General features: G+C 48.5%; 10 protein-coding genes across 10 annotated transcripts; 3 read left to right on the top strand and 7 right to left on the bottom strand.

Annotated features, from left to right (window-relative positions):
- Nucleotides 1–415: 415 nt before the first annotated feature.
- On the top strand, nt 416–2,662 carry ARB_06777 (squalene-hopene-cyclase, putative; the record flags this gene model as incomplete). The annotated part of the gene is made up of 3 exons (XM_003014971.1): nt 416–571; nt 680–1,143; nt 1,216–2,662. The coding sequence occupies 3 exons, from the start codon at nt 416–418 to the stop codon at nt 2,660–2,662; spliced, it is 2,067 nt and encodes a 688-aa protein (XP_003015017.1).
- Nucleotides 2,663–3,163: 501 nt separating this feature from the next.
- ARB_06778 (SGT1 and CS domain protein) lies at nt 3,164–4,636 on the top strand (the record flags this gene model as incomplete). The annotated part of the gene is made up of 2 exons (XM_003014972.1): nt 3,164–3,979; nt 4,043–4,636. 2 exons carry the CDS (start codon nt 3,164–3,166, stop codon nt 4,634–4,636), a joined length of 1,410 nt encoding a protein of 469 aa, XP_003015018.1.
- A 385-nt stretch (nt 4,637–5,021) lies between these two features.
- Nucleotides 5,022–6,128, bottom strand: ARB_06779 (uncharacterized protein; the record flags this gene model as incomplete). Its single annotated transcript, XM_003014973.1, has 1 exon — nt 5,022–6,128. The coding sequence occupies one exon, from the start codon at nt 6,126–6,128 to the stop codon at nt 5,022–5,024; it is 1,107 nt and encodes a 368-aa protein (XP_003015019.1).
- A 406-nt stretch (nt 6,129–6,534) lies between these two features.
- On the bottom strand, nt 6,535–7,470 carry ARB_06780 (short-chain oxidoreductase, putative; the record flags this gene model as incomplete). Its single annotated transcript, XM_003014974.1, has 2 exons — nt 6,535–7,120; nt 7,187–7,470. 2 exons carry the CDS (start codon nt 7,468–7,470, stop codon nt 6,535–6,537), a joined length of 870 nt encoding a protein of 289 aa, XP_003015020.1.
- Nucleotides 7,471–8,179: 709 nt separating this feature from the next.
- Nucleotides 8,180–12,145, bottom strand: ARB_06781 (uncharacterized protein; the record flags this gene model as incomplete). The annotated part of the gene is made up of 3 exons (XM_003014975.1): nt 8,180–8,537; nt 8,600–11,823; nt 11,891–12,145. The coding sequence occupies 3 exons, from the start codon at nt 12,143–12,145 to the stop codon at nt 8,180–8,182; spliced, it is 3,837 nt and encodes a 1,278-aa protein (XP_003015021.1).
- Nucleotides 12,146–12,811: 666 nt separating this feature from the next.
- On the bottom strand, nt 12,812–14,326 carry ARB_06782 (uncharacterized protein; the record flags this gene model as incomplete). The annotated part of the gene is made up of 1 exon (XM_003014976.1): nt 12,812–14,326. One exon carries the CDS (start codon nt 14,324–14,326, stop codon nt 12,812–12,814), a length of 1,515 nt encoding a protein of 504 aa, XP_003015022.1.
- Nucleotides 14,327–14,559: 233 nt separating this feature from the next.
- On the top strand, nt 14,560–17,154 carry ARB_06783 (uncharacterized protein; the record flags this gene model as incomplete). The annotated part of the gene is made up of 2 exons (XM_003014977.1): nt 14,560–14,979; nt 15,040–17,154. The coding sequence occupies 2 exons, from the start codon at nt 14,560–14,562 to the stop codon at nt 17,152–17,154; spliced, it is 2,535 nt and encodes an 844-aa protein (XP_003015023.1).
- A 168-nt stretch (nt 17,155–17,322) lies between these two features.
- On the bottom strand, nt 17,323–19,396 carry ARB_06784 (UDP-sugar hydrolase, putative; the record flags this gene model as incomplete). The annotated part of the gene is made up of 5 exons (XM_003014978.1): nt 17,323–17,385; nt 17,582–18,273; nt 18,353–18,741; nt 18,874–19,283; nt 19,352–19,396. 5 exons carry the CDS (start codon nt 19,394–19,396, stop codon nt 17,323–17,325), a joined length of 1,599 nt encoding a protein of 532 aa, XP_003015024.1.
- Nucleotides 19,397–20,172: 776 nt separating this feature from the next.
- Nucleotides 20,173–22,639, bottom strand: ARB_06785 (uncharacterized protein; the record flags this gene model as incomplete). Its single annotated transcript, XM_003014979.1, has 3 exons — nt 20,173–20,795; nt 20,842–22,042; nt 22,109–22,639. 3 exons carry the CDS (start codon nt 22,637–22,639, stop codon nt 20,173–20,175), a joined length of 2,355 nt encoding a protein of 784 aa, XP_003015025.1.
- Nucleotides 22,640–23,341: 702 nt separating this feature from the next.
- On the bottom strand, nt 23,342–27,738 carry ARB_06786 (uncharacterized protein; the record flags this gene model as incomplete). Its single annotated transcript, XM_003014980.1, has 2 exons — nt 23,342–27,169; nt 27,235–27,738. The coding sequence occupies 2 exons, from the start codon at nt 27,736–27,738 to the stop codon at nt 23,342–23,344; spliced, it is 4,332 nt and encodes a 1,443-aa protein (XP_003015026.1).
- Between the last annotated feature and the right edge of the window lie 154 nt (nt 27,739–27,892).

The following is a 27,892-nucleotide window of genomic DNA, read 5'->3' on the forward strand; positions in this document are numbered from 1 at the left end:
TCGACCAGAGATGCGAATGCAGTAGACAAACTTGCCAGCAGGGCACCGGGGCTTCTGACGGCCGTTTCATGCAGCGGAGGGTGTCCTGTTCGCGGTCAAAGTAGGAGGACATACAAGGACGTTTCGGAGGTTTGAAGTAAGAAAACAGAAAGCGAAAAAGGCGGTCACATGACCCGCGGAACAACAGATCCGCCGCCCCCACGAACCTTATTTTCACGTGATGAACACTTTTTCTTGACCTCTGAAATAGCAACATTCAATTGTTTATATAGATGGCCAGGAACAGCAGTAAACAATCCGAGATTGGGGAACAATATAGCATATAATACTGCTGAATCGAGGATAATAGGAGGACCAGCAGTGGGACGCAGTTAGCAGGGGCGGAGCAACAGAGAAAACGGAGAGTGAGCGCAGCATGTCGAAGGCCGCCGCGGATCAGACTACCGACCACTCGCGATGGAGGCTCCGCAATGACCGTGGAACCCAGACATGGCACTATCTACGGACAGACAAGGAAGTCGAAGAATGGCCGCAGACTATAACAGACAAGTATTTCCTGGGTCAGCCTCTGGTTGGAGCTCCCCTCTTCTCCCCTTCAGGCCCGCCCTGGCAGCTTGCTTGTTGTTTACGTTTTACCCCCCTGTGTAACTGGAGCTAACCCAGCTTCCATGTACTCTAGGACCTCCCGGAGCTCCCGCCTGCCAAAACTCCCCTGCAGTCCGCTTCCAATGGTTTGGATTTCTTCTCTAAACTTCAATTGGAACCGGGGAACTGGGCCTGCGAGTATGGTGGACCCATGTTCCTCCTACCCGGTCTAATTGTCACTTGGTATGTGACACGCACCCCGGTACCACCTGAATTCTCTATCGAGATCAAGAGGTATCTCTTTGCCAGACAGCATCCGGAAGATGGGGGGTGGGGCCTTCACGTCGAAGGCCACAGCTCTGTGTTTGGCACTGCCATGAATTATGTTGCCTTGCGGCTGCTGGGGGCCAGTCCTAAGGATCCTCGAATGGTGAAGGCGCGGAACAAGCTGCATGAGTTGGGTGGTGCTCTGTATGGGCCTCACTGGGCCAAGTTCTGGCTCTGTGTCCTCGGAGTCATGGGATGGGACGCTCTCAATCCAGTGCCTCCTGAGTTATGGTGAGTGGGCACTCTCTCTTCCTCCTTGGTGGAGTATACATCGCTCTAACCGGTCACAACAAATTCATATAGGCTACTTCCTGACTGGGTGCCGTTTGCTCCATGGCGGTGGTGGGTTCATATGCGACAGGTCTTTCTCCCAATGACTTATGTCTACTCTAAACGGTTTAGCCACCCAGCCGACTCTCTTACGCGAGAAATACGGGAAGAAATATATACCCAACCCTACGGTTCTATTAATTTCGCCTCTTACAGAGGTTGCATTGCTGATGCTGACAACTATCACCCTAAATCTGCACTTTTGAAGATTCTCTTCTGGATCCTTGCTAACATATGGGTCTACCTGCGCTGGCCAGGCCTTGTCAAGGCAGCAGAGGCCAGAGTTTGGCACCTGATTCAACGAGAGGACGAGAACACCGATTATGCATGTCTTGGACCTGTCAATGCTCCCATGAACACCCTCTGCTGTTACATCCATGATGGGCCCCAGAGCAAGTCTTTCAATCGCCACCTGGAACGTTTACATGACTTCCTCTGGATGAAAGATGAGGGAATGTTAATGAACGGCACAAACGGTGTTCAGCTCTGGGACACTGCTTTCGTGATTCAGGCCGTAGTTGTTGCAGGTCTTGCGGAGGACCCTAAATGGAAGCCAATGTTGGTAAAGGCCCTTGAATTCGTTGAGGACCATCAGATGCTTGAAACCATTCGCGAGGAAAAGGATTGCTATCGGTTCGAGACGAAGGGGGGATGGCCCTTCAGTACTAAGACTCAGGGATACACCGTTAGTGACTGCACCGCAGAAGGGCTACGGTCTGCTCTTCAATTGCAAAAACAACTTGGTTACCCAGCTCTCATATCTGACGAACGCCTCAAGTACGCCGTGGACACTCTCCTCAAAATGCCTAACCCAAGTGGCGGGTTTCCGGAGTATGAACCGGCCAGGGCCTCGGAATACGTCGAGATGCTCAATGCTGCGGAGGTATTCGGCGGTATAATGATTGGATACACTTTCCCAGAATGTACCACTGCAGTCGTTACGGCATTGTCCTACTTTAGCAAGTTCTTCCCGGACTATAGAACAGAAGACATCAAGAAAGTCCGTGAAGCTGCTATAGACTATATTCGACGTGTACAACGCCCTGACGGTAGTTGGTATGGAAGCTGGGGCATTTGCTTCACATACGCCGCCATGTTCAGTCTGGAAAGTTTGGCTACCGTGGGTGAAATTTACGCTACTAGTGAGCGATCCCGCCGCGGCTGTGAGTTCCTTCTGTCCAAGCAGATGGAAGATGGTGGTTGGGGTGAATCGTACCTCAGCTGCTCGAAGAAAGTCTATCACCATTACCATACCTCTCAGGTCGTCCAGACGTCCTGGGCCTGTCTCGCGTTGATGGAAGCAAATTACCCCCACAAAGAGCCTTTGCAACGTGCTATGAAACTTCTCATGTCTCGACAGCAGCCGAATGGCGAATGGTTGCAGGATGGCATTGAAGGAGTTTTCAACATGTCCTGGTAAGCTCTTAATACTTTTTGTCTTCACTATTTATACTTCAACATTACTAACATATATCAGCATGATCACATATCCCAACTACAAGTATTACTGGCCCATCCGGGCTCTCGGCCTTTACGCAAAGAAATTCGGCAATGAAGCGATCGTCTAGATACGCTGCCGCAAACGATATTTCAATCAATGTGAATGGGACAGGCAACAAAAGGGGGACTGGGTTTCAATATATAACAATCTTAATAACGTCTCGTAGGGAGCATTCCATTCTAAATTTTAATCATGTCCTACTATCCTCCTTTTCTTCTACACAGTTGTTACCTACCAACCTAAACCACCAAATCCCAGCCGGGGCCGGGGCCTGAACAAGGTCACGTGAAGATAGCAATTGATCTCGAGCTTTCGCTAAGCTTCCATCAAATCCAAACCAAAACAACCTACTGGTATCTACGTAGCGCTGGTCGACTAACAACAACAAGCCTACACTGATCAAATCACCGTTCCTTCAGGATGGATGACGCTCAAAGGGGAGCCAAGGCTTTGGATAACTCTGACTTTCCTGCCGCAATTAAATACTATACCAAGGCCTTGACTGTTAACCCTCATGCCACAGACTATTATATCAAGCGGTCAACTGCATATTCGCGAGTAAAGCCTGAAGATGGCGGCCCTAAGCTACAGGAAGCTTTGCATGATGCTGATATGGCGGTTGCTCTCGGCATCCAGCGAGCCAGACGGGAACAAATCATTGCCGGACAAATGAGGCGAGGTATCGTTCTCTATCAAAGTGAACGGTACGGCGACGCACATCTTATTTTCCAGGTGGTGCGCGCGAAAGTGGGACAGGAGGATGATAGCAAAAAGGGCGATATCAGAGCTGCCTTAGCTAGTCATGAAAATCCAACAGCCTCTCAAGATAAGAAGACCAGACAACAGCTCCAAATATGGGAAATGAAAGTCAAATCACAGATGGCTAAACTCGAATCTTCGGATGAAAAGACCAAGGTTGTGGTTAAGGAGATCCCAGACATCAAAGTACCGACTCAGGATGAGTTGAAAGCGATATACCGTGCACAGCTCGAGAATGGAAGTGCCTCGGCTGCTCTAAACTCGAGTGGATTATCTACTACCCAGGAAAAGAAGGATACAGCCGCGGAGGCCAATCCTGCTTCATCGACAGCGAACCCTCCTCCCACACCTCTTCCATCTAATACCCCAAGTAGGACAAGGCATGAGTGGTATCAGTCTAACGACAGTGTGGTAATTACCATATATGCGAAAGGAGTCCCCAAGGACAAAGCAGACGTCGACATTCAAGAAACTTCGGTTAGAATTCAATGACCTATGCCCCCCCCAAAGCTTTGAGTATGCGTGACTAACTGCCTCTAGTTTTCCATTACCTTCCCTCTTCCTTCAGGATCTGAATTCTCTTTTGTTCTAGATCCTCTGTTCGCTCCAGTCGATCCATCCTCTTCAAAATTCAATATAATGTCTACCAAAGTCGAGGTTACTTTACGCAAACAATCAGCCGGTAGAAAGTGGGCGACCTTAGAAGGCACCGGTCAGCAAGAAGAGAAGATATCTTCAGGAGCTACGGCTTTGAAGGATGCCTCTAACCAAGCAAACCAGCCCATCAAAACTGACAAGGCTCCTGCATACCCAACATCTTCCAAGTCAGGGCCCAAGGATTGGGATAAAGTCGTATCAAACATCCAGAAAAAAGAGAAGAAAGCGAAGAAAAGCGAGAAAGGAGATGATTCAAAGGGAGATGACAAGGAAGATGACCCTGACTCGGATTTATCGGATTACGGGTCTGGTGACGCCGTGGATTCATTCTTCAAGAAATTATATGCCAACTCCGATCCAGATACCCGACGTGCAATGACTAAGAGCTTCTACGAGAGTAATGGAACTGCGTTGAATACCAATTGGAGTGAAGTTGGAAAAGGCAGAGTCAAGGAGCATCCACCATCTGATGACTAGTTATTGACCAAAAGATACGTTTCCGGGGGATGCTAACTATTCAGCTGGTAAAACAAAACACCAGTTCATGGCTATACGATAATTTACGAGTACGAGTTACGGCAACCCTGATAACAAAGCGAAATCAAGTTTTATTGTTTGTTGACATGGGGTACTGCATTCTTATATCAATATGTATTTATCTATTTTATCACCAGATAATAGTATATGCGGTTACATCATTCGCTTCCAGATGAATAACGAACTCAACCCTAATTAAGTGAAGACATGTAGTTAATGTCTCGCTATATCTTAGCGTGCAGGCCCTTTTTATTTTGGCTAGATATTAACTAGTGAGGATCAAGTAAAAATGGAGTCTATATAAAACGCATCGGCCAATTACTCTCTAGTTGTTGTTACATTCATCCTTACTTCGATACATAATAAACTGAGAAAATATAGCCAGGTCCATGAACAAAGTACCCAAGCTTCCCAATAACCATGAAGCATTAACAGCCATATACCGCCCATATATACTTTGTCGTTCTCCTGGTAGACACCTGCCATCTTTACCTTGGCAAACCGGCGAGTATGCAAAGATAGAGAGGACATAAGTCAGATTGCCAATGCATGCAAATAGGAAGAAGAGTAGAGATACTCCTTCAGTGCTCTTCCGGCGCCAATTCAGCAAGAGTTGAGGGATTCTGCTGGCAAGATAGAACAAAGCACAAAGATATCCAAACACTTGACCCGTAATATCAAATTGGAGCGTGCCATCTGATTTTGGAATATCGTCCCCCTTGTGGTGTCTTTTCCTTGAAGTGGCACTAACATACCACCCTAGAATTCCAGCGGCGCAAACGAGAGTGATGCTGAATGTGTTGAAGGCTATTATCTGAAACGTTGACGACGGTCGTGGGGGAGTATCGGCGACTTCTTTCCTGAGAGGCACTGTTGGGGAAAGATGGGTTCCGTCGACAGCTGTAAGGTGGTTTCGCAAAGAGGCGACTGAAGTAAGAGATTCCCGTCGCTGCTTAGTGGCCGGTCTGCCATCATTTGAGCCGTTATGTTCGCCTCCTGGTCTGTTGTGTAGTAAGGGCGTTCGCTCGGATGATGGTACCGTTTGTGTTGCAGTTTCAGATGACGAGCTGGCTCTTCCAGCTTCCGGCTCTGGAGATTTGGTACTTTCTGATCCACCGAGTCCACGGTAATAGAAACATTGACCAAGCAAGACAATGTCTGCAATAGTGTAGTATACTGCCAGTATGATCATAGTAGGCAGAACACCTTGCATAACGGCTCCAATAATATTGAAGACATCCCCGGCAAGCCAAACGATAAGGAATTCCAGAGAAAGTCCATCAGCGGAATTCCGTCGGAAGTTTTCAATTATCTGAGGAGAAAATACAACCACCCAGCAAGCTATTGATATGGATCTATCAAATACATCAGCACATAAGGTTAAGTCCTCCCAGCAAGCCCCAAGCCTAGCTCTATACGCCAAGTATAGCATGTCAAATATAAGGCAAGGAAATTAGCCATCATAACCTACCCGCAAATCCCGCTCAATGCTTCGATGCTCGTTGCAGAGTTGAGAGGAAGCATATCTACCCTCAAAGCTAGGGTAGTTAGGCAAACAAAACCAGATGACGAAAGTGCTCGGCGAAAACAGAATCACAGATACTGCTATCTCCAATGTATGAAATGGCTTTTATTTTCTGGCTTTTGATCTGTTAAAGAGCTGGATCCATGACAAGCAGGTTTGCAATGAATAAAAAAAAATAATGTCTTTCCATGGAAAACGTCAAAATGTCGACGTCATATTCACGTGACTCTGTTTCTTCCCAAGGTTCCGTGGCGAGCTCACCCGAGGGAGAAACAAGTAGAAAAGATATATAAACAGAATTAAGAGAACGGGTTCATGGAGTGGGTGTGACATCGTCGTGATTGGTATCGCTAACGACGTCTTTCCACTCTTCTAAAAGAGCAAGAGTATCCTTGCACTTATCCCGCATCAGCTCGCAAGCTTCTGCACCCAGAGCAACTCGGACTGGAATCTTCCGGCCAGCGGCACAGCCAGTCTGCGTGAGAATGTCAACAATAATCTTGCTACCTTTTACCAGATCTCCGGGTTGTTTATGATCTTGGCTATTGCTTTCTTCGATTGCTGCTCTGGTAGGAGTGTTGTCGTAATCTGGAATGGGATGTAGTGCAGCAAATCGATGGCCTGCAGCCAGTAGATTTGACCGGAAATCACCAGGCTCAAGGGAGGTGACAGAAATCCCAAATGGTTCTAATTCTACACGAAGTGTCTCTGTAGCTCCCGAGAGGGCCTTCTTTGTCGCAGAGTATAGTCCTCCTCCGGCAGTATTCGTCCAAGATCCAGCGCTGGACGTATTGGCAATGACACCGGAATGCTGCGATCGCATATAGGGCAGGATCGCACGGATAACGTTCAACGGCCCAAACACATTCGTGTTGAAGAGGGCGTAAGTTTCCTCCGGACTGTTGTGAGAATGTTAGGGGTAAACATTCCCAGAAATTGGAGGTGGATGGCAGGAGATATCCTACCTTACTTCCTCCAAAGCGCCTTGTTGGATGTAGCCAGCATTATTGACAAGAATATCAATACGTCCATAGATGTTGTAGGCCTCCCAGACAAGACGTCTGATATCGTCAAGACTACTCGTGACATCGAGTCCAAAGACATCAGCGCCAGCATCCTTTAACTTGCCAATCCTTTCAAGTTTCCTAGCAGTCGCAATCACTTTATCGCCTCGTCTCAGGGCTTCGAGGGTCATCTCCCATCCGAAGCCGGACGAGCAACCGGTGATAAACCACACTCGGGGAGCCATGTTCGACGAGTGAAAGCAGAAAAATGACGTGAAAAAGCCCAAACTGTTTCAATATTTGCCATCCAAAGGGATTAAACCAATGGAGCTTATATATTAATCCCAGTTATCGTCCTGAGACGCATTCTTCCGACTTTCAGGGATGTTTTCGGTGTCATCCACATCAAAGCCTCGGGTTATTCGTCAGAGTTGCGGGAGGATCCAGAGACATTAAGAGCAGAAGCGGGATTTCTCCTGTCCAACGTAATATCTCAGTCAGCTTGTTGTTCGCCCTTTCTTGACAGTCGATTGGAAGGGTTGCGTAGGCTTTGGTGCACTATGGAACCCTAAAACAAAACCCGCAGAGTCGCACCCGGAACATCCCCGGAGGTGTATTTTCATAACGGTAGAGGCGGATGTGTTCCCTAGCTTATTCTCGGCGTAAAATTTTGCGGTGTGAGGGCTCATGATGCTTGACGATCTCACGGTGTCCGCATGAGAAATAGACAGAGAAGCAGGAGTCGTTGTGATGTCGTCACTTACACAGTTCTAAATCGGGACCTATTGGACGGGGGCGGCCGCCCGGGGGAGGCTGGCGGAACGGAGATACTTTAATACTTAATTATACCGCGCACAGGCCAGGTCTCCCTTCTTGGTCCTTTCATACAGACTTCCAGTACGATTATAGAGAATGATATCTCATATTATCAGACATGCGTACTATACATAGGCTCTAAAGGGCCTGTCCGCTCTTGCTAGCTAGGTAAAGCCTTTGATATACGCCCCCAAGGGATATCAGTTGTGTGTGGGTCCCGGCTTCGACGATGCGGCCATCACTCATAACATAGATCCGGTCTGCGTTGACGACGGTGCTCAGTCGGTGAGCAACAGTGATCGTCGTACGCCCCTGTTTAGCTTTATCAAGAGCCTGTTGAATGCTTGCTTCTGACTGTGAATCTAAGGCAGACGTGGCTTCGTCCAGTAGCAAGATCCTGGGTCGGCGAAGGATAGCTCGAGCAAGAACGACACGCTGCTTCTGGCCAACACTAAGTTGGTTGCCTTTGCTGCCTACTTCTGTGTTGTAGCCGTCACTGGAAAATAGTTAATTGTTAGATCCATAAAATAAAGGTGAAGATTGAGGCTAGAAACTCACGGAAGACTGATGATGAAGTCGTGGATATTAGCTTCACGACAGGCATTATATATTTCTTCATCTGTTGGCTTTTCATTTTCACCTAGTCCAAGGATCAGGTTCATCTTCAGTGTACCGCTAAAGAGGTTAGGCTCTTGGCTAACCAGCCCTATGCGACTGCGGTACTCTGACAGGCAGAGAGACCGGATGGGCTTGGAGTCAACAAACACTGTTCCATCAATAGGGTCATAGAAGCGCTCGATCAATGAGATAATAGTACTCTTGCCGGAACCAGTGGCGCCGACAAAGGCCACGTTTGCTCCTGCTGGGATATTGAAGCTCACTTGGTCTAGGGCGCGGTGATTTGGGCGTGAAGGATATGAGAAGCTAACAGAGTCAAAGGCGATGTCACCGCGCATTGGGGTCAGTTTCTCTCCGTAAGGGGATGATGGGTCTATAGGCGATTTTTGTGTCAACAAGCGCTGCAGAGATGCGGCAGCTTGCTTTGCCTGGCCGATATTCGGAGTCCAGGAGAATACCAAACCCGCAGAGATGGCACTCATAAGCATCGCAGACTGGACGGCGATCGATTGGAAAAGGGTATACTCTCCACTAAGGATGAGCTGACCGCCATACCAGAAGCTGAGAGCCATGCAGGCATAGTAAGCTGATTGGGTTAAGGCGTACATGAAGGACGCTTTGAGATTTGCTCCTAGAGCATCCTTTTTAGTGCTGTTGAGAATTGCCTCAAACTCTGCCAGTGCAACCTTCTCCCGGGTTAGAGCAGCGATAGTCTGGATACCATTGAGCGTCTCTCCAGCAAATTCAGCAGCTCTATTGGCAAAGACCTCATTGTTTCTCTCAAAGTCTCCAACAAGTATAATGCCAAAATACCCGCCTCCTATCATCAAGGGGACCACCGCGAAACACACAAGCGCTAGCTTCCATCCAAGTGCAAATCCAACAATGATTCCAGAAACAAGCGAAGAGATACAGATAAGGATGGCGCCCAGAGCGCTGCCACTCAATCCTGTCAGGTTACTGGTAGAGTTGGAGAGGAACCCAGAAAGGGCTGCCGTAGAATTTTCTTTCTTATCAAAGAAGGATATGTCCATTCTCAAGTATTGGCTGAGCGCGAGAGACCGAACTCGTTTCGTGAGATGCTCTGAACTGAAGGCAAAAGTAACCCCTTGAACGGCGAACCCTATCAACATCACAACCGCCAGAGCAAAGAACATCCATGCATAAAAACTTGCATTAGATAGGATCTTGTCTGCGTGGTCTAGGGGTTGGGAGATGGACGTGATAGCTTTACCAAAAAGAACCGCAGATGCCGGTTCTTCAAACCCCACGGCGATGCAGCAGATAAGTCCTATAATGAGCCAATGCGATTCCCCCTCGTTGAGCCTGAAAATAAATAAGATCATGGACCAGAGCGAAGACGAAAATCTTGATTTTGCATCGTTATCACCTGCCATAACTTTGTGAACCACTTCAGTGGCAGGTGGACTTTCGTCCCTTTCATGAGTAGGGGTAACATTGGCTGTCTCAGGAATCATTGATGTAGACGTCCGATTTTTATTCCCTATATCCTGTGCCTGCACCAGGTCATAATAAAAGGATTTGGCAGCTAGCAAGTCATCGTGCTTTCCGCTCTCGATGACCCGGCCTGCGTTGAGAACAATGATATTATCCGAATTGCGGATTGTGGAGAGGCGATGGGCAATAACTATGGTGGTCCTCTTGCTGTCTTTTCCTGCCATGGTCGATAACAGCTTGGCTTCTGTCTCGCTATCCAGGGCTGAAGTCGCCTCGTCTAGGATAAGAATCCGAGGATCTCTAACCAAAGCTCGAGCAATAGCGATCCTTTGGAGCTGGCCTCCAGAGAGTCTCGAGCCACGTGTACCTACGACTGTGTCGTATCCCTGAGGCAGCTGGTCAATGAATTCACTTGCCTGAGCTATATCGGCAGCTTTATATACGGCTCGTTCCCGTTCAGGCGAAGAGGCTGTTTCCCACCGAGGCCCGGTAAATCCACAGGCAATGTTCTCGAAGATGGACCGATTAAACATGAACGACTCCTGCTTCACGACTGCGATCTGTTGACGGAGCCAACGAAGCTGGTAATGTGACAGGTCTGTTCCATCCAAGAGGATACGCCCCGCCAGGGGATCATAGAAGCGTAAGAGAAGATTTGAGATAGAGCTTTTCCCGGATCCGGAGTGCCCTACAACCGCTGTAATTTGTCCCATTGGAAACTTGATGCTCACGTCTTTCAATGTGACGACGTTTGGCCGGCATGGATAGATGTGCCTCACTTTACGAAGCTCTAAAGTGCTGTCAAAGCGCTCTGGTATATACCCGTGGTCCGAAGATGAATCTATTGATGACACGCGTTGAATGATCCTTGCAAGGCGGCCGGCTCCAGCTGTAGCTGCAGCAAATGCTTCCAAATTTGATCCAACACCCAATACGCAGAAGGCAGCAGACTTGGATATCATTGAGATGGCTACAATTGAAGTAAAAGACGTTTTTCCTTCTGTAAGTCGAATTGAACCTTGCCAAAATGCTAACGCAACATTGAAATAGCCGCTTGCGATGCAGATGGTGAGAAGGAGTTGGTTGAGTGAAGAGAGAACGAAACCGTGCTTGGCCGCTTGCGCTAAAAAGTTCATGTATTTTGCGTGAATATATGGCTGCATGCCTAAAGAGGTTGCCGTTTTGATAGAGCCGAGGGCCTCTTCGACCACAGCTGATCCGGCCGACGACGCCTCGATGCTGCGACCGCTGTATAGAACGGTTAACTTGCCACCAAAGTAGAGGACTCCATAGCCCAGTGCAAAAGACCAAATCATTTCAAGCATCAAGACCCAATCAAGAATGAAACACACCACAATAGTAGTGATGAATGTGCCAAAGACGCTGATGGTCTGTGACAGCTTGGAGGATATTGCGTTTTGTATTGCCTTCGTGTCGTCCGTGAGATGGGAAAGGATATCACCAGATCCATTGTCGTCGAAAAGCGCCATATTTTGCTTCAAGACTGCTGCAAGGTAGTGCATTTTGATTCGGTGTGCAACTCTAGCTCCCACGAAGTTGAAGCCAGCCGTCGAGACAAACCATGTTACCAGGGCTGTGATAAGGATATAAACATAGTATACCACATACTTGTCCAACAGTGGTTTCACACTGTAGCCGTTAGACTCAGCCCTGGCAAAGGCGAGGATAATCCGCGAACTGATAAGCTATATAATCGAAGTATACCGTTAGCTTATATACTTTGCAATCAATGGAGGAAGCAGTGCGAATTACCGGTGTAAATGGCACCAAGCCACCCGCAACAATCGCGCATACAGTGCATATGGCGATAAGGGCAGTTTCCGGCCAAGTTGCATAGCTAAAGATGCTGAAGAAGGACAGCTTCACATCTTCCACTCGCAGTTGGGATGCTAGGGCTTCTTGCTCATCAGCAGCCACATCTGTCAAGGTTCCGTATGCAGCAGGTCTTGCACTCCCAGGCAATAATTTCCTCTGAGCAGACTCTCCTCGTTCATCGTTGCCGACCATGGCGGCGCAAATTTTGGGAAATGCCTGACACTATCAGCCAGCAGTTCAGGACCAACGTTGGAGAGGTCTTTCATAGAGCGGATATAGCGGTCAGAGATATCAGTATCATAGGAAAGGCAGGCCCAGGATGATAGCTGTCTTTACTTATTATTGCCAACCTTAGTTATCCCAAGAACCGGGTAAGGTATTCAATTGGGGGCGATTGGTTCGGGTTCTGGCAAACGTGGTTCACACTGCTGGGATATGTTCGGCGAGCCAGACTGGGAATAGAGCTCCGTTTAGCTATCCTTCTACAGTGGATTAGATATACGGAACAGCCGTGAGAATATGCTATACGTTGATCAACAAGATTCCGCACAGATCAAGATGGATTTGGCGTTTTCTACCCCCTGGTCGAGCTGGCTGAGTCGGAGGCCAAACCTGGTTAACCTCTCGTAGTCAGCTGAGTGTACTCCGTCCAGGGTACATGAGTTCTCACTGCATCTGCCCCTGAAAGAGGGAAATCCTTCAGCATTCTGTGTGTGAGATTACTCCCATCATAGCGGGATAGGAATTGGGGCATTGCCCTCCCTGGGGTTATCGTGCTATCAGCATCCAGAGGGATATGCAGAAGTGGTGGATTTACATACTTCGTTGAATTGGTGCATTTCTATATTATATCAACATCTACAAAGCGTCAGCAGCCTGGGCTTTGAATTGCTCTATGGCTTCCCGCTTTAGCTGTCTTTTGCTCTTTATAGGGCCATTGCCATTGCTCTCTGTGGGAGTGATCTTTGACGGCCATTTCTCTCTGCAGCGTTTCTCATCTTCCTCTGACCAGGCGCAGGGGAGAATCGCAAATACTAGGTATGATGTATGTGTCTTAAGCTCAGGCTCGGAACGGTGAATAAGCGTTCCCTGCTTGTACTGCGGAACTGAGGGCTTTGGCTGCCACGTCCTTTCAGCCCTTGCAGGTCTTGACTCTGCAGGGCTATCCTCTTTGACTGATGCTGATATGGTTTCCGTGTTCTCTGGTTTGGCGCCATTCTCCTCGTCCTCGTTGCCTTCAGCTTGTGCAGCCTTCTTGCTGGCGAACTCTGCAGCGTTTCTGATCTGCTTCTCACGGAACGCCTTTGCGCGCTCCTCGTGAGTCCTCAACCGGCCAATTGCCTGTTCTACAGTCTTGGGATCCGGCGCTGAGGCATTCTTGTGGCATGATTCTACCCCATATCGTTCTCTTCGAACTTCTATCTGCCTATGCACAACTTCAACCATGGATATTGACAGCCACGAGTACTGTCGAAGAGTGCTGATAGTCTGCTGTGCCTGTTCTAGACAAGGTGAAAAGGTACATATATGTACCGGTGAAGTGGGATCCAGTGGTGACTCCTTTCCATCAGCAGGCTCCCTGACCAGGTGCTTGAGTGCTTGCCAGGGAGCAGGGAGATCCAGAAAAACAGCATTAGCTCGAGGCGACTCGTTACTGACCGGCCTGTCTGCTAGCAAAAACCCATCGGCACAAACATCACGGTGGTTCAGTCTCACAATCCCATCCAAGCCGTGTTCTCCTAGTTCCCGCTTAATGGTTTCCGCACGCTGCGAGTGAAATTCGAAGCTGCACACCTTACCTCGGCGGCTGTCATTTGTGCCATTGGGGTAACCGTTGAATACCGCCCTTGCAGCCGCGTGTGTAAAGGAGCCGCTACCAGCACCGGCCTCTATAATTGTACTTCCAGGGCGAACGCGCAGCCGGTGTAGAATGTAGCTGCTGTCTGGAGTGTAGACCACCTGCGTCCGATGGGGCAGCGAGCTGGTCCATGACTCTGGCGTAGGCCGTAGAAGGTGTATAAAGCCGCTTGATGCAGTCACTGCCGCCTTGTTCGTAGACTTGTCCTCTGATATATCGGCGTCCTCTGCCTTGCGCTTCAACGGGTTCGATCCTTTGGCCGTCTTTGGTCGGCGTCCTCGAGAGCCGGTGTCGACCTTCGAGGCGATGATCTGGGACCCCCAGGGACTGCCGATGAGTGTACTATGAGGAAACGAGCCGAACCGCGTCGTCGTGACCTTGCCTTCGTCGTAGCCCAGGTCCTCGTCGTCGTGCGTCTTGAGCACTGTAGCAATCGCATGGTCGCGGCGGAGATGCAGCACCGCGAGGGAGTCAGCCTCAGCAGTCGGCCCGGGCGTGAGAAAAGGAGACACCATCGTTTCAATTGAGCCTGGCTGTCCTTCAACGACCTTCTTCTCTTCTTCTCACTCTTCGTTGGTTTTATGTAGTTTCAACTTCCTCGTGAGCATCGAAAGCAAAAAAAAAAGACACAGAGATTGCAAACAGTGCAAACTCCATCCAGCGAGCGACTCGCCTGTCTTTTCTTCTTCTCGATGCGCAAAAGAGTCATAAAGCCGACTCAGCGCAGCGCCAGCAGCAGGACACATACATGAACCTCCTCCGGCAGAGCCTTCGTCTTCCTCGAGCCACAGTCACAGCTGCTTCGACACGCCGTCTCCGACCTGTACCCGGGCTCTGCAGAGCGTTTGCGACATCACCGTCTGTCTCTATGGCAGCTCCCCGCGAACAGCCTCCGTGGCAGCAGCCCACACCCCACCAAGGCTTGCAGCGAGAGCTGCCGCCGCTGAAGATCTGGAACTCGCTGACCCGGTCGAAGACTCCGTTCGTGCCTCTGGACCCGGAAGGGAAGAAGGTGACCTGGTACGCTTGCGGTCCGACAGTGTACGACGATGCGCATCTTGGGCACGCGCGCAACTATGTCAGCGCAGACATTGTCCGGCGTATCCTCCGAGACTATTTCAAATTCGATGTTAAATATATCATGAATATAACGGATGTGGACGACAAGGTACGTTCAGTCTGCCTTGGCTTGTTGTGCATCAATGGGTGTTGACCTTTGATCTTCTAGATCATCACGCGAGGTAGACAGCAGCACCTGTATAATCAATTCAGCGCCGAGCACCCGTCAATCGACCAAGAGCTTCTGGATACCGCCAAAGCTGCTTATGAAGCCTATATCACAAAGAACCTGCCACTAGTACCGGTATCGACGCCAACACACGAGCTCAAAGATACGGCAGAAAAAGTATACGCTGCTGTTCTTGATGGGAAGCCCCTTGAAGGCAATTCAAAGCCAGGTGAGCCGGAGGCTAAGGTTAAAATGTATATAAAGACACTGTCTACTGCCGCCGAGGCGCTTACGGTGGCTTCAACTCCCGGCGGTAGCATACCGGTAGCTACCTTCTACGACAAGACCCAGGATATACTATACCCCTACCTTGATACCCTTAAAGGAGCATCAATCCAAGGCTCCGACCACTCGATATTTACCCGTCTGACTACAGAGTACGAAAACCGATTTATGCAGGATGTACGGGACCTCAATGTTCTGGATCCTGACGAGATCACTCGAGTCACAGAATTTATGCCTGAGATAGTGAGCTTCGTTGAACGTATAATTGAACACAAGTTCGGATACGTGACCCCTGACGGATCCGTTTACTTTGATATTGAGAATTTTGAGGCGGCTGGAAATAGCTACGCCAGGCTTGAACCTTGGAATCGAAATGATGCCAATCGACAGTCAGAAGGAGAAGGGTCTCTATCTAACAAGCAGGCCGAAAAGAAATCTTCTGCTGACTTTGCTCTCTGGAAAGCCTCAAAGGCTGGTGAGCCAAGCTGGCCTAGTCCCTGGGGCAATGGCCGCCCTGGCTGGCACATTGAGTGTTCTGCAATGGCTTCGTCCCGGCTTGGAAAGCAGATGGACATCCATTCAGGTGGCATTGACCTAGCATTCCCTCATCATGACAATGAGATCGCCCAGAGTGAGGCATATTGGAGCTCGACTTGCTCACACGTGCAATGGGTCAACTACTTTATCCACATGGGGCATTTGTCTATCCAAGGGTCAAAAATGTCAAAATCACTGAAGAACTTCACTACTATTAGAGATGCTCTTCGAAGAGGTGACTGGACTCCTAGAAGCCTTCGCATCGTTTTCCTTCTCGGTGGCTGGCGAGATGGAATTGAGATTACAGATGAAATTGTCAAGGCTGGGAATGCCTGGGAGGAGAAAGTAAACAACTTCTTCATCAGGGCCAAGGACCCATCAGTCAAGCTCCCTGAAACCACCTCGGACGAAGAGCTCCCCGCTGCCTTAAAGGCGGCCCAAGACAGCGTCCACAAACACTTGTGCGATTCGTTCAATACTGCTGGCGCCATGTATGCCATTTCAGAGCTAATCACCAAGTTTAACAACACAAGTGAAGCCGCTCTAAGTGCCCAGAATACGCATGCGGTAGCCAAATGGTTAACATCCATGGTCAACATATTTGGACTCAACTCTACCGCAGGGCCAGACAGCGAAAACATTGGCTGGTATGGAGACGAAATCGCTGAAGAGGCGAAGCCCTACGTCTATCCCCTCTCTACTATTCGTGATACCCTTCGCCAAACAGCAATCGCCAAGACTGGCCTCACACCTGATTCCATCAGATCTGTCGTGGAGGAAGGACGAAAATCCATTACTCCCGAGCTACTTGACCCCCAGCTCACCAATTCGTTCAAAGATGTGTTCAACAATTTCTGCTCTAGTGCCACAGCTCTCACTGAATCGAGCAACCTATCAAAGGAGATTCTAGACCTCTGTGATACCCTCCGAAACACAAGCCTATTTGATCTCGGCGTCTACCTCGAGGACCGGGCTGATCTACCAGCGCGTGTACGCCCCGTCACACGAGACTTGCTCCAGGCCAGACAAGAAGCTGAAACCAGAGCCAGGCAGAAGTTGCTGGAAAAGGAAGCCCGTGAGAAAGAAGCTGCTGAGAAGGCCGCGAAGGGGAAAATAAGCCCTTCTGAGATGTTCAGGACAGAAGCATACAGTGCCTGGGATGAGGACGGGCTACCCCTGAAAGATGCAAAAGGCGAAGAAGTCACTAAGAGTCAGAAGAAGAAGCTGAAGAAAGAATGGGATAGGCAGAAGAAGGCGCATGAGACTTGGCTTGCTTCTCAAAAGACCGCATGACTCTAGATCAGGTTGCCCTTCTCCTAATTTTTGACTTTTCCTTGCATTGGTAGCGCTTATTTTATAAACTACGTGCATCTACACTCAATTGATTATATGGGTGAATAATTTCTTCACAATCTACATGCATATATATTGTTCCTTCCTATAACCCATTCATCTCCAAGGCTAAGAGAAATAGCCAAATATGTATAATGACCGAGGTTTGCCCATGTTGTTGAGATTCACTTTCTATTCAGCTAACAAGTGTCATTAATATGACACATTCTATTACTAAGTTCTATAGACTAGGTGTGATGACCCTTATCCGACCCTCCACAGACGGAGAAATAACAGGTAATCCCTTAAGGGGATGTCTCCCTCGGATGACTGCATTTCGGGCTCTCCTGATACCCTCCACGGCCTCGTCTTGCTGCTTGCGACTTACGTCTCCACGACCATCTGCTTCGAACACTTGCAGCAAGAGATTCGTGTCCGTCACCGAGCCCTCAGCGTCAAGTAGTGTCTCACAATCCCGAAAGCAAGAATACCCATCAAACCCTGATGCTATAAAGTCCACCATGGCTACCGTATACATATCCCTGGACAATACAGCACGCCGTATTCCATGCTTTGGAACATAGAGAATATCCCCTACCCTCTGTCCCTCCGGACGACTCCAGTCTACCGCCATGGTAAGCCCTGATACATGCAAAAAGCGACCATCAGTATGGGCATCAGATACCGAATTTTCCAGAACTGCTGCAAGAACATGGCCGCTGACACGTTTAATAACGAATGCGTTATCAAATGGACTAATGTCAATGATATCCCGGATCTGTAAAGGTTCGTCTCTCCCTGGGTCAATGATCCTGTCACAGCGGATAGCTCCGCTGTTGATGAAGGCAATGTCCGTGTTGTAAAAGGAACGTACCACATCTGCGAGCATGTTCCCGAGATTGGACTCTCGGCTGCGGACGACCCGAGATCTTCCTTCAAGGGGGATAGCAGTTATGACGAGTGGCTTTTCTACCAGTTTGGCTATTTTTGTTTGCACGTCTGTTATAGCCTTCATGGTTATGGGGCATGGTGGTATATTCGCATAGTTCGGCAGGGACTTCAGGTCTGCAACCTGATATACTGAATGTGTGCATTGGCTTCATGTGAGTACGTGGGTGTTAATAAATATTAGTGAAAAGGGGGGTTTTATTTCTCTTACGTTTTGACTCTGATATAGAAGACTTGCCGTCAGCTTGTTTAGAAACAGTGAGACGCAGCACCGACAGGCCATTCCAGTCAGTTCCGCTCTTGATAATGCGTATATTGCCTTCTGTGCAGAGTATTCCGGTAGCACTATCAGGAGTAGAGCCCTGGTGGTGGGCCCTCGGGTCATTATTGGAGTCCGTGGAAGATCTTTGAACGATGTCGTGATCATGGCCACCGAGTATCAAATCAATCCTTCCACTACCAGTTTTGGTATTCCGCGAGACTGCAATGTCCTCTGCCAGCCGCATATGGGTCAACGCTATAACAAGGTCGCATTTTTTCGACTCCCGCAGATATCTTGCTGTGGTTCGGGCCACACTGGCAGGGTCGCATATGGTGCAGCTGGGTAAGTGCTGGCAGTTTGACGGCCAGTCACTTGTTAACCCTTGTAAGTAGAAGATCATACACGACCGATTGATTGATTGAACATCCGGGAATAATGATGGATACGTCATGCAAATAGGATGAACTTACGTTCCAGCCAAACCGATGAATCCAACCTTCAGCCCACCCACCTCTCGGATGATATGTTTATGTGCCAGGGCTAACAACTTATCATCTCCCCCTTGAGTTGACTGCGAGTCCTTCCGTAGCACATTCGTGAGCAGCCAGGGAAACTTGGTGATTTTGGATAGCGCAACTAGGCGGTCTTCGCCAAAATCGAAGTCATGGTTCCCATAGCAAGCGACATCAATGTTCATGGCATTGAGAATCGTCGGTATATGCTCACCACGAAGGACGGATGCCTCTAGAGATGGGGAGAAAGCGTCGCCGCTGAATAGTCGAAGCTGGTGATCAGGGGCAGAGACATCACGAGCGAGGTATCGTGGATTGGCCAGGATGGATGCGAAGCGTGCAACCCGTTCAGCGTCGGATATGTGGTACTACGTTCAGAATAATTATATCAGCTGTTTAGACCTACTGAATAACGATCTCATGGTTGTATAACTACCACGTCGTTAAAGTGAAGGAGGGTGATATCCTTGGTTTGGGCCATATCAATGCAATACTTATACCACCCCTGAAGCACTCTTGGAGGTGGATATTATTCTATCTCCCCTTTAATTCTTCATCATTTAGTCTGGCAAACAGAGGAAGCTCTTGATTTTAATATGGGTTATCGAGTGCAATATGGTAGTAAGGAAAGGTAAGGGTAATTATTGATCTTGATGACCTGACAAGGGTCTCAAGGCTGTCATCACAGTCATCACAACTCCACTACGAGTAGGCTTACATACCATGGTAAACGGCTGGTCAATGACAGTATTACGCAGTGATGTCGAGATCCTGTTTACCCTGCGGCCTAGCAGCTCTCTCTAAGTGCACTTCTGGTAGGCCGTTACCGACTCTTTTCCCCAACCCCTTAGGCAGTGACTCGACTAGGGCAGCAGCCTATCGTAAGGTGAAGAACTGGTTAGAGAAAGCAAGAAGAATAGTGAATGTATAAATGAAGCAAACGCAGTGAAGATAACTAGCAAGTAGAATATGCAATATACGAAGGGGCAGGGAGATAATAATCACTATGATCTATGGAAGGGATTGTCAATAGCAGCGAATTAGTTGAAAAGAACTACTGATTTGCCTTGGAGATGAAGACCTCATAATTGCTCTGTAAGTTGTATATTCAGAACTTTGGACCTGCTCTCCATATATAACTAACGATCCGATTTCCTTCTTTCGTGAAAACACGGTGAATAATGGGCCTTGACGCTGGTGCTAGTATGGAAGGATGGCATTTTGCTTCTGACTTTAGATATAGATATATATTTATGTCTATAGTCTCGCTTGAATCCGTTCATCAATGGAGCCAGGGCCCGGATTCTTTCGTCTCAGTGCCCGCTGTGTCATCTCACGAGCAACAGCTAGGAATGTCTTCACATAGTGTTCCACGATAGGCATGTCACTCTCTGTAGCCCACACAGGGAGCTTTATAGCACACTGATAAAATTGCAGCGCATTCGGGAATTCTGTCGTTGGCTGTATCTTGCCCCATCTTTTATCACCAAATCTTGGAACAGCTTCGTGGGAATGGGTAAACAATGGCAACTCGTTCAGCAAGCCTGTTGAACGCGGGATGTCCACTTCCTGCAACCCATGGACATCGACTAGTTCCCGCACAAACTCATCACGGGTGAGGCCCTCAGGTGCCTTTGTGGAATCAAATTGCATTACAAAGGCATACCAGGCATGCTTATCATTGCTGTTGTTGTTGACAACAGGCATTTTGAGAAAGGGAATAGTGGATAGGCCTTTTGCAATGTAGGAAGCATAATGTTGGCGGTATCGATCATGGGCTGGCAGGAGATCAAGTTGCTGGTTCGCAAGAGCTATTGCCAGTGGGTGGGCTCGCATGTTTAGCCCTAGGCCCGTCACTTGAGTAGATTCAGTGGTAAGTTCTATAAACTTATGAATCGATGCGGTGAGATATAGAGATGTACTTACGCCAAAATTTCCGCAATGGATGATCCTGCGGAACTTCCTGCTTCGCACGTTTATTGAAGTGCCCATGAAGAATGGCTCGGGAGTAGTAATCCGTCGAATTGGTAGCTAGGACGCCGGCCTGTCCGCCCATTACATTCTTCTTAGCTTGTAAAGACCACGCAGCCATATCACCCCAGGATCCGACCATCCGGCCATCAACAATCGCGCCATGGGCGTGGGAGCAATCTTCCAACACCTTGATGTTCACCTTCCGAGCATTATCGACAATCTGGCGCATACGACATGGCAATCCCCACATATGTGTGACGATAACTGCCTTTGTTTTAGGCGTGGCTCGCTTGAGTATTTCATCTGGATCGATGTTTCCATCCTCCAGACTGTCACAGAATATAGGGACAGCACCATACTGCATTAAGGGCGATGCTGTGGCGAAGAAAGTGTATACGGGGCAGAGAACCTCATCTCCAGGTCGCAAGTCCAACGCCTCAAACATATGAAGAATTGCTATTGTCCCAGAGCTGCATACAAGAGCGTGTTTCAAGCCATGCATCTTGAGCCATTTTTCTTCAAAGACCTCATAGATGTCGGACCTGTTGTAGATGGACAGTGAAGAATGCATCTGACGTACAACAGCAGCCTCAGACTCGGGTGAAAGCAGTGGCCATACATGATGTACACCTGCTAGAGAAGCTTGTGCATAAGATCCAGCAGAGTTTCCGGTAGTAGTAACCGTCTCAGTGGCATTGGGGTTGTTGTATGCACGGCGAGTGGCTTCCATCACCATGACTGTATCTTCCAGGTTGGCGATAGAGGCGAGGAAATCGGACTTTGCACCGGTGACCCAGGCAGAGAACTGTTGCAACATCGAGTTGACAACATACTTCTTCTCAGAAGTGTCGTGGAAATGAAACGTTTCGTTGCCATTACTATCTCGTAGCCTTACATCTTTGCCTTCCAAGGCAAAGGTGCCGTGGGTACCAGTAATGATGAGACGTTCTTCGTTCCTGTGAGCTACTCTCGAGAGATGAACATGACCTATGTTACGCTTTGCTGCCTCTCCAAAGTTCATGATGATGTTCGAAACGTCATCTCCCCCATATTCCTGGTCAACCCCGATGCCCCTGGTATTCTGGGCGGTGATTGAAGTCGGCCTCCCGAAGAGGGACACGATCATGTCCAACATATGGCATCCTAAGTCTTCCTATAAGAAGTAAATAATGGTTATTCAACTATGTTCGGAAATAAGGCTTAATTGGGGAATACATACAGTAACACCAACATCACTTGTTGCCCTCCACGTAGCGTCCAGTTCCGTGATATTGGCTGTAAGTGTTGCAGTGAATGAAGCAACCTGTCCAACCTGGGAAATGAGATCCCTGATCGCCAGATAGCGTGGCTCAAAGCGCTTCTGGAAAGTAATGCCGATTTTGACGGGAAGTTGCTGGAGCTGCTGATATTCGACCGGCGACTCTGCAACGGGTTTCTCCTTCAGGATAGGTACTCCTCTCTGAGCTAACGCCCGACAGCATTCTAAGTGGTATTGGTGCGGGACGCAGACAATTGCAAAGTCTAGTCTCTGCTTGTTGTTCTTCAGTAGATCGTCGACATCTTTGTATACATTGATGTTCGGATGTTTCTGAGAAAAAGCCTGTCGGGTGTTCTCGTTGGTATCACAGCAGGCCACCACAGTCCATGATCTTGGGTTCTCGAGAATGATACGAAAATGGGTCTTGTATCCACGATGACCAATGCCAACCATAGCCACCTGAAGCGGTGACTTCTTGACGGCAGTATTCATCCTTTTTTTTCGCTTATCAATAACACGCCAGATGGCCGTAGTGTGGTTGGATCACGGTTAGGGGTGGGAGTTGAATAGCAGGAGAGGTGAACAGTTGAAGGACGAGAGCGCACTGCGCAGATGTCCAGTGCGAGCCAGTAAAAGAGCTTATATGGAATATCATCTTCACGGCTGGATACTCTGTGCTTTATCCTATCCCCTGATAAGGCGTCCTGCAAACTACTACATAGTAGTAGCCAGGTGTTAACCAGGTCCCAGTTTCCCGAGAGGCACAACTTGAATCAGCACAGGCCAGAAGTGCCAGTCATGGCGTAGTCATGACAAGGAGAGCAGCAGCAACACCAGCATGGCACTGTGCTGTATGTCAGTAACAAGATATCTTCCTCCGTATCAAACATTTCGACAATGTTGTCCATTCTTCAATATTTTTCAACTTTCTTTTTTGTTGCCAGGGATTTGGTTGTCATCTGAGTCACATGAAACATTGCTGACTCCCCAATCTGGGTTTAGAGCTTCAGGGGGAGGAAGATTCAGGGGTCAGGGGCAGCCAGTTGGCCATCAGCAGGCAGTAGAATACAATGCTATGCCAAATACGCTATCTAGAAGAAAGCAGCAATGGCTCCAAAGAGAGAATAGTTAAGTCTTCGTAATAACTACTATATCACTTTCGATATTCATCTACATTAACGTCTTGCTAGCTAGTTAACTGGCGATGTTTATGAGCAATGCCACTTGAGACTGCATGTCCGGGTTCTCTAACACTTGCTCCATACAGACAGATATCCCGTTTTCTTGATACCTTTTTGAAAGACCATAGGCAGCAATGAGATTGCCCCACACATTGTAAAAGGGAGTTCTCTCTGTCCAATATATGGCCAGCTGCTCTGGCTGACAACCCAAAGTATCAGCCCAAGCTTCCTCTACAAACAACTTCTGACTCTCACGAAGCTCCTGGGAGGAGAATATGACAGCATGGGATGACTGTAGCCTCACTGGGTCCATGTCACTTTGAGCAAGGGTGCCAGGGAGTAGCATGGGGATAGAAGGCAACTCCATGATATCTGCTGCAGCAAGCTGGAGTGGGTCATCAATATTCTCATGGAAGCCACGGATATGCTCCAACATTCGGGTCAGCATCTTTTGTGCTAGAGACTCAGGAATGACGTCTTTGCAAAAATCGAGGGCAATAAATGTCTTTTCTGGTCCAACAGGTGTGCTGAATATCGTGATGTCATGCCGATCTGCTGGGGGACGGATCTCATCAACCGTAAAGCGTTGCGTATCATCCAGCTTGAAGCTTGTGGTTTCCTCGCCTAGGTTTTCGTACTCCACCAGGGTGCTGAGTCTCTCCCATGGCTGCCAGTCGGTACATTCTTCTACAATACGCTTGTATTGGAAATTTTCGAAGCTGACGGCTTCAAAGTACTGCCCTTGTATTTGCTCTAGAAGCTGTCGCCGTGTCATATCGTCTCCAATGCGGACTCGAACCGGGATATTGTCTATGCAGGCTCCTGCCACATGCTCGACTCCTGGGTACATGGCGTTCCGACCCCAAATAACGGAGCCAAAAACGACATCATTGCTGCCGGACATTTCTGCCAGAACCAGAGACCACGCAGCCTTTATTATAGTGCCGATAGTTATCTCGGGGTCTGAACGAACAGCACTAGTATCGATCATGATATCTACTTGCCCATTAAGCACATATTTCCAAGGGATGCTGGTGTGGCGAAAAATGGAAGTCATTGTAGAACCAGCCAGTATCTTGCTCCAGAAAGCTCTTGCAGAATCCTCATTATGTGTTGCAGCAAAGTGAGAGTATGCAAAGAATGAAGTAGTTGGGTATAGTTCTTGACCGTGAAACGCAGGACCAAGTTCCCTGCATAGGCGTATGAGACTCACTCCGTCATACTGCAAGTGAGATGCACGCATAACCATACGTTGGACTGTACCGTCTAGGCCGCGAATTAGCCAAAATTTGAGTAGTGAGCGAGAAATATCAACTGGTATGGGGGTATCTGCTTCCACAACTTCTGAGGTAGCCCGAGAAACATCTTTGGTATACATGCAATGTATAATATCAACTGAAAGCTGCTTCAGCGTGACTTGGTAGACTTTTCTCTCGAATACCAAATAGACCGTCCGCAAGATATCGTGATATAGTATCAGCCTTTCCAGGGCATCTTGGAGATTGCCAGCCGTAACACCCGTTGTAGAGAAGTCAAAAGTTATATAATTTGTACCACCGCGGGACTTCAAAGAAGACCAGGCAAGATTTTCGATCTGATAATCAGTAGCTAGAGCAGCATCCTGTATGTCATTAACGTCCACACCCAAGCGGGGAGCTATTATTTCGGAGACAAAATCTTTGCCCTGACTAATAGGTAAAGCGGAGAAGGGTTCATATAGAGGGCTACCATCTGGCTGTGGGTGTTGATTCGGCTTTGCTAGGATATCAGATATTTGGTTCAGTCGTGGATTTGAAAGAACCTCAGCCACAGTGACCTGAAGACCCTCGCTGCGAGCTGCCACAGCAAATCTCATGGCAAGGATTGAATTTCCACCCAACCAGAAAAAGCTATCTTCTCTGCCAATGTTATTCAGTTCAACACCGAGTAAGTCTGCCCAGAGAGAAGCTACTTTAGCTTCGATTTCTGTCTGGGGTGCGGTCTTTGGTTTACCCTGAGATGAATACGTCAAGAAATCCGACTCTGACAGAGGCTCGCAGGCTGCTTTGAGCAATTTTCTGTCTGCCTTTCCAGATGCATTCGTTGGTATGTATGCCAGGGGTAAATATAGTGAAGGAATAAAGTGTGTCGGTAGACGCTTAGCCAAATATTCTTCAATCTCAGCTGCTCTAGCTCTGGATCTATCAGATGCAGGTAGCAATAGATCATGCATTGGTATAGTGATACAATCACTGCGTGCATCCAGAAATGCAATGAGCATCGGTTGAAATTGGCGGTATGAAGGACGAATGATTTCTACCACTGAGCCAAAATTCGACCCAGAGAGCACTTGATTTATGTGATATTCAATCTCACCAAGTTCTATCCGATGACCTCGGATCTTGACTTGTGCGTCTCGACGACCAATGAACTCCAAGTTGCCATCACCAGTATATCGAACAAGGTCACCTGTATAGTAGATTCTCTGATGTCTAGTATCATCTTTCATCCACGGTATACAGTTTCTGAACGAATCTGCATTTAGGGTATCATTCTGCAGGTATCCTCTAGCAACAGTTGGGCCTTGTAGAACAAGCTCACCGACAGCCCCGATAGGTGCAAGCCTTTCCCGGTGATCGATTCGAACAATCCACGCATTAACTGCTCTAATAGGTTTGCCCAGGTGGCTAGGATCTCGGATTCCTTTGGATATCAAATGAACTGCTGCTCCAACTGAGTTCTCCGATGGACCGTAGAGGTTGAATAGTTCGACTTCGTCTGCCCAGGTCTCAATGATATCATCACTGGTCACCTCCCCCCATGTTGCAAGAGTTTTCAGGGTGGGGACATTCTTTGGTGTCAGTGTCCTAACAAGAGTCGGTGTCATACCCACCCAGTTGACCTGCAAGTCATTTATGGCACCTGACAGGTCATTGAGACGGCTCTCTTCAGATGGAATGCAGACACAGGCACCCACGAGCAGTGTAGTGACAACCTCGGTCAAAAATGCATCAAAGCTATGACTTGCAAATTGGAGAACTCTGGACTCCTTGTTCATATGGTATGCTTCGATCTGGGAGATTGCGTTTGCCATATAGGTACGATGTTCCATTATGATCCCCTTGGGCGTACCGCTGCTGCCAGAGGTGAATTGAATGTACGCAGCATCCTCTGGCTTAACTCTGGTCGAAACGAACGTCCCGGCATGGTCTGATTCGGACAAATAGCCGTCAAACAAAGAATCATAAACGGCTATCTTAGTAAGTGATATGTCAAGTGGTATCTCTGGGAAGTCCTCCAGATCTTTGCCAACGAGCAGGACGCTCGCGCCGGTAGCCTGTAGAATATACTTGCACCTCTCTCCTGGATGGTCATGATTCAGAGCCACCGCGGCTGCACCAGCCTTGAAGATACCGAGCAAGCAGACAGCCGACCACTTTGACTTGCTGAACAAAAAGGCCACAGTGGACGATCCTGGATCGACACCAACTTCATGAAGCTTCCAAGCAACACGAGATGAAAGGATGTCCAGCTGGCGATAGGTTAAATCACCGTCCCAGGCGCAGACTGCAGGACTCTCAGGCGACTCTTCTACTCGTTTGCCTATCTCATCATGGAGGCAGGCATCGTAGGAGCCTAGGTCTCGATCGTTCCAAGCTGCGATGTTGCGCGCGTCGGTGGCTGTGAGCAAGTCCAAATCACATAGCCGCTGGTCAGCATTCTCAATGAGCTCCGAAATGGTCTTTGAGAGCAGTTCTGCGAATCGTCTGGCCTGTACCGCGCTGAAGATGCTGGCTGGGTAGTTGATGCTGATTTCTCGCAGCGGGAGATTCACTTCGATGGCCAAATGGCCGCCTGTTTTCTTTTGATACCAGCACAAGACATAAGCAACATCCCATATCAGAGATGGAGTTATAAGCGACTTACAGGCGAATAACGAGGAGAATCAACATGATCGATTCCTTTGCCGGTCTCTGCGTTGGCTCCAGAGTCGGAGTCTCGAATCGAGAGTATGGTGTCAAAGAGGCCAGTAGAGCCAGCGAGGTCAAGAAGATTCGGGCTTGAATCACCAGTAATTGGAAGCTCTATCTCCTCGATCAACTGAGAGAGGCTTGAGAAGGTCTGCTGGCTATCGAGGTGACAACGGAGCAGGTTGCTAGTGCCGCCAATTTCGACTCCGATGCATACGTCCTCCACACCGGCGTAGCCCCCAACGGCGGAGCAGCAGGCGAGCTTCACTATTATACCCCCTGGGACCTGGTGAGAACGGCTGAATTCCACCAGTGCGTTTATATCTAACGCGTCCTTGATCGTTACCGTTTGAAAATCAGCCAGCAGAGACGCTGCGAGGCAACTCTCTTTGGCACTAAGGATACAGCAGCTATCCCAGGTCTTCCATACAGATGTGGCCTCCTTTGAAGCTGGCTTCATTTTGCTATTTTGGATCTTCCTTGCTAGAAAAGTCAGGTAGCTAAATTATTCAACGGAACTAGGATATCTAATTCATGATATCTACGGATTGTCCAGTCTCACGAGATATATACATTGCGTATCTCTTTACTTCATGCCACAATCGAGTGTAGGG

The sequence above is a fragment of the Trichophyton benhamiae genome, assembly GCF_000151125.1.
Source record: "Trichophyton benhamiae CBS 112371 chromosome Unknown contig00476.0, whole genome shotgun sequence".
Lineage (NCBI taxonomy): Eukaryota > Fungi > Ascomycota > Eurotiomycetes > Onygenales > Arthrodermataceae > Trichophyton > Trichophyton benhamiae.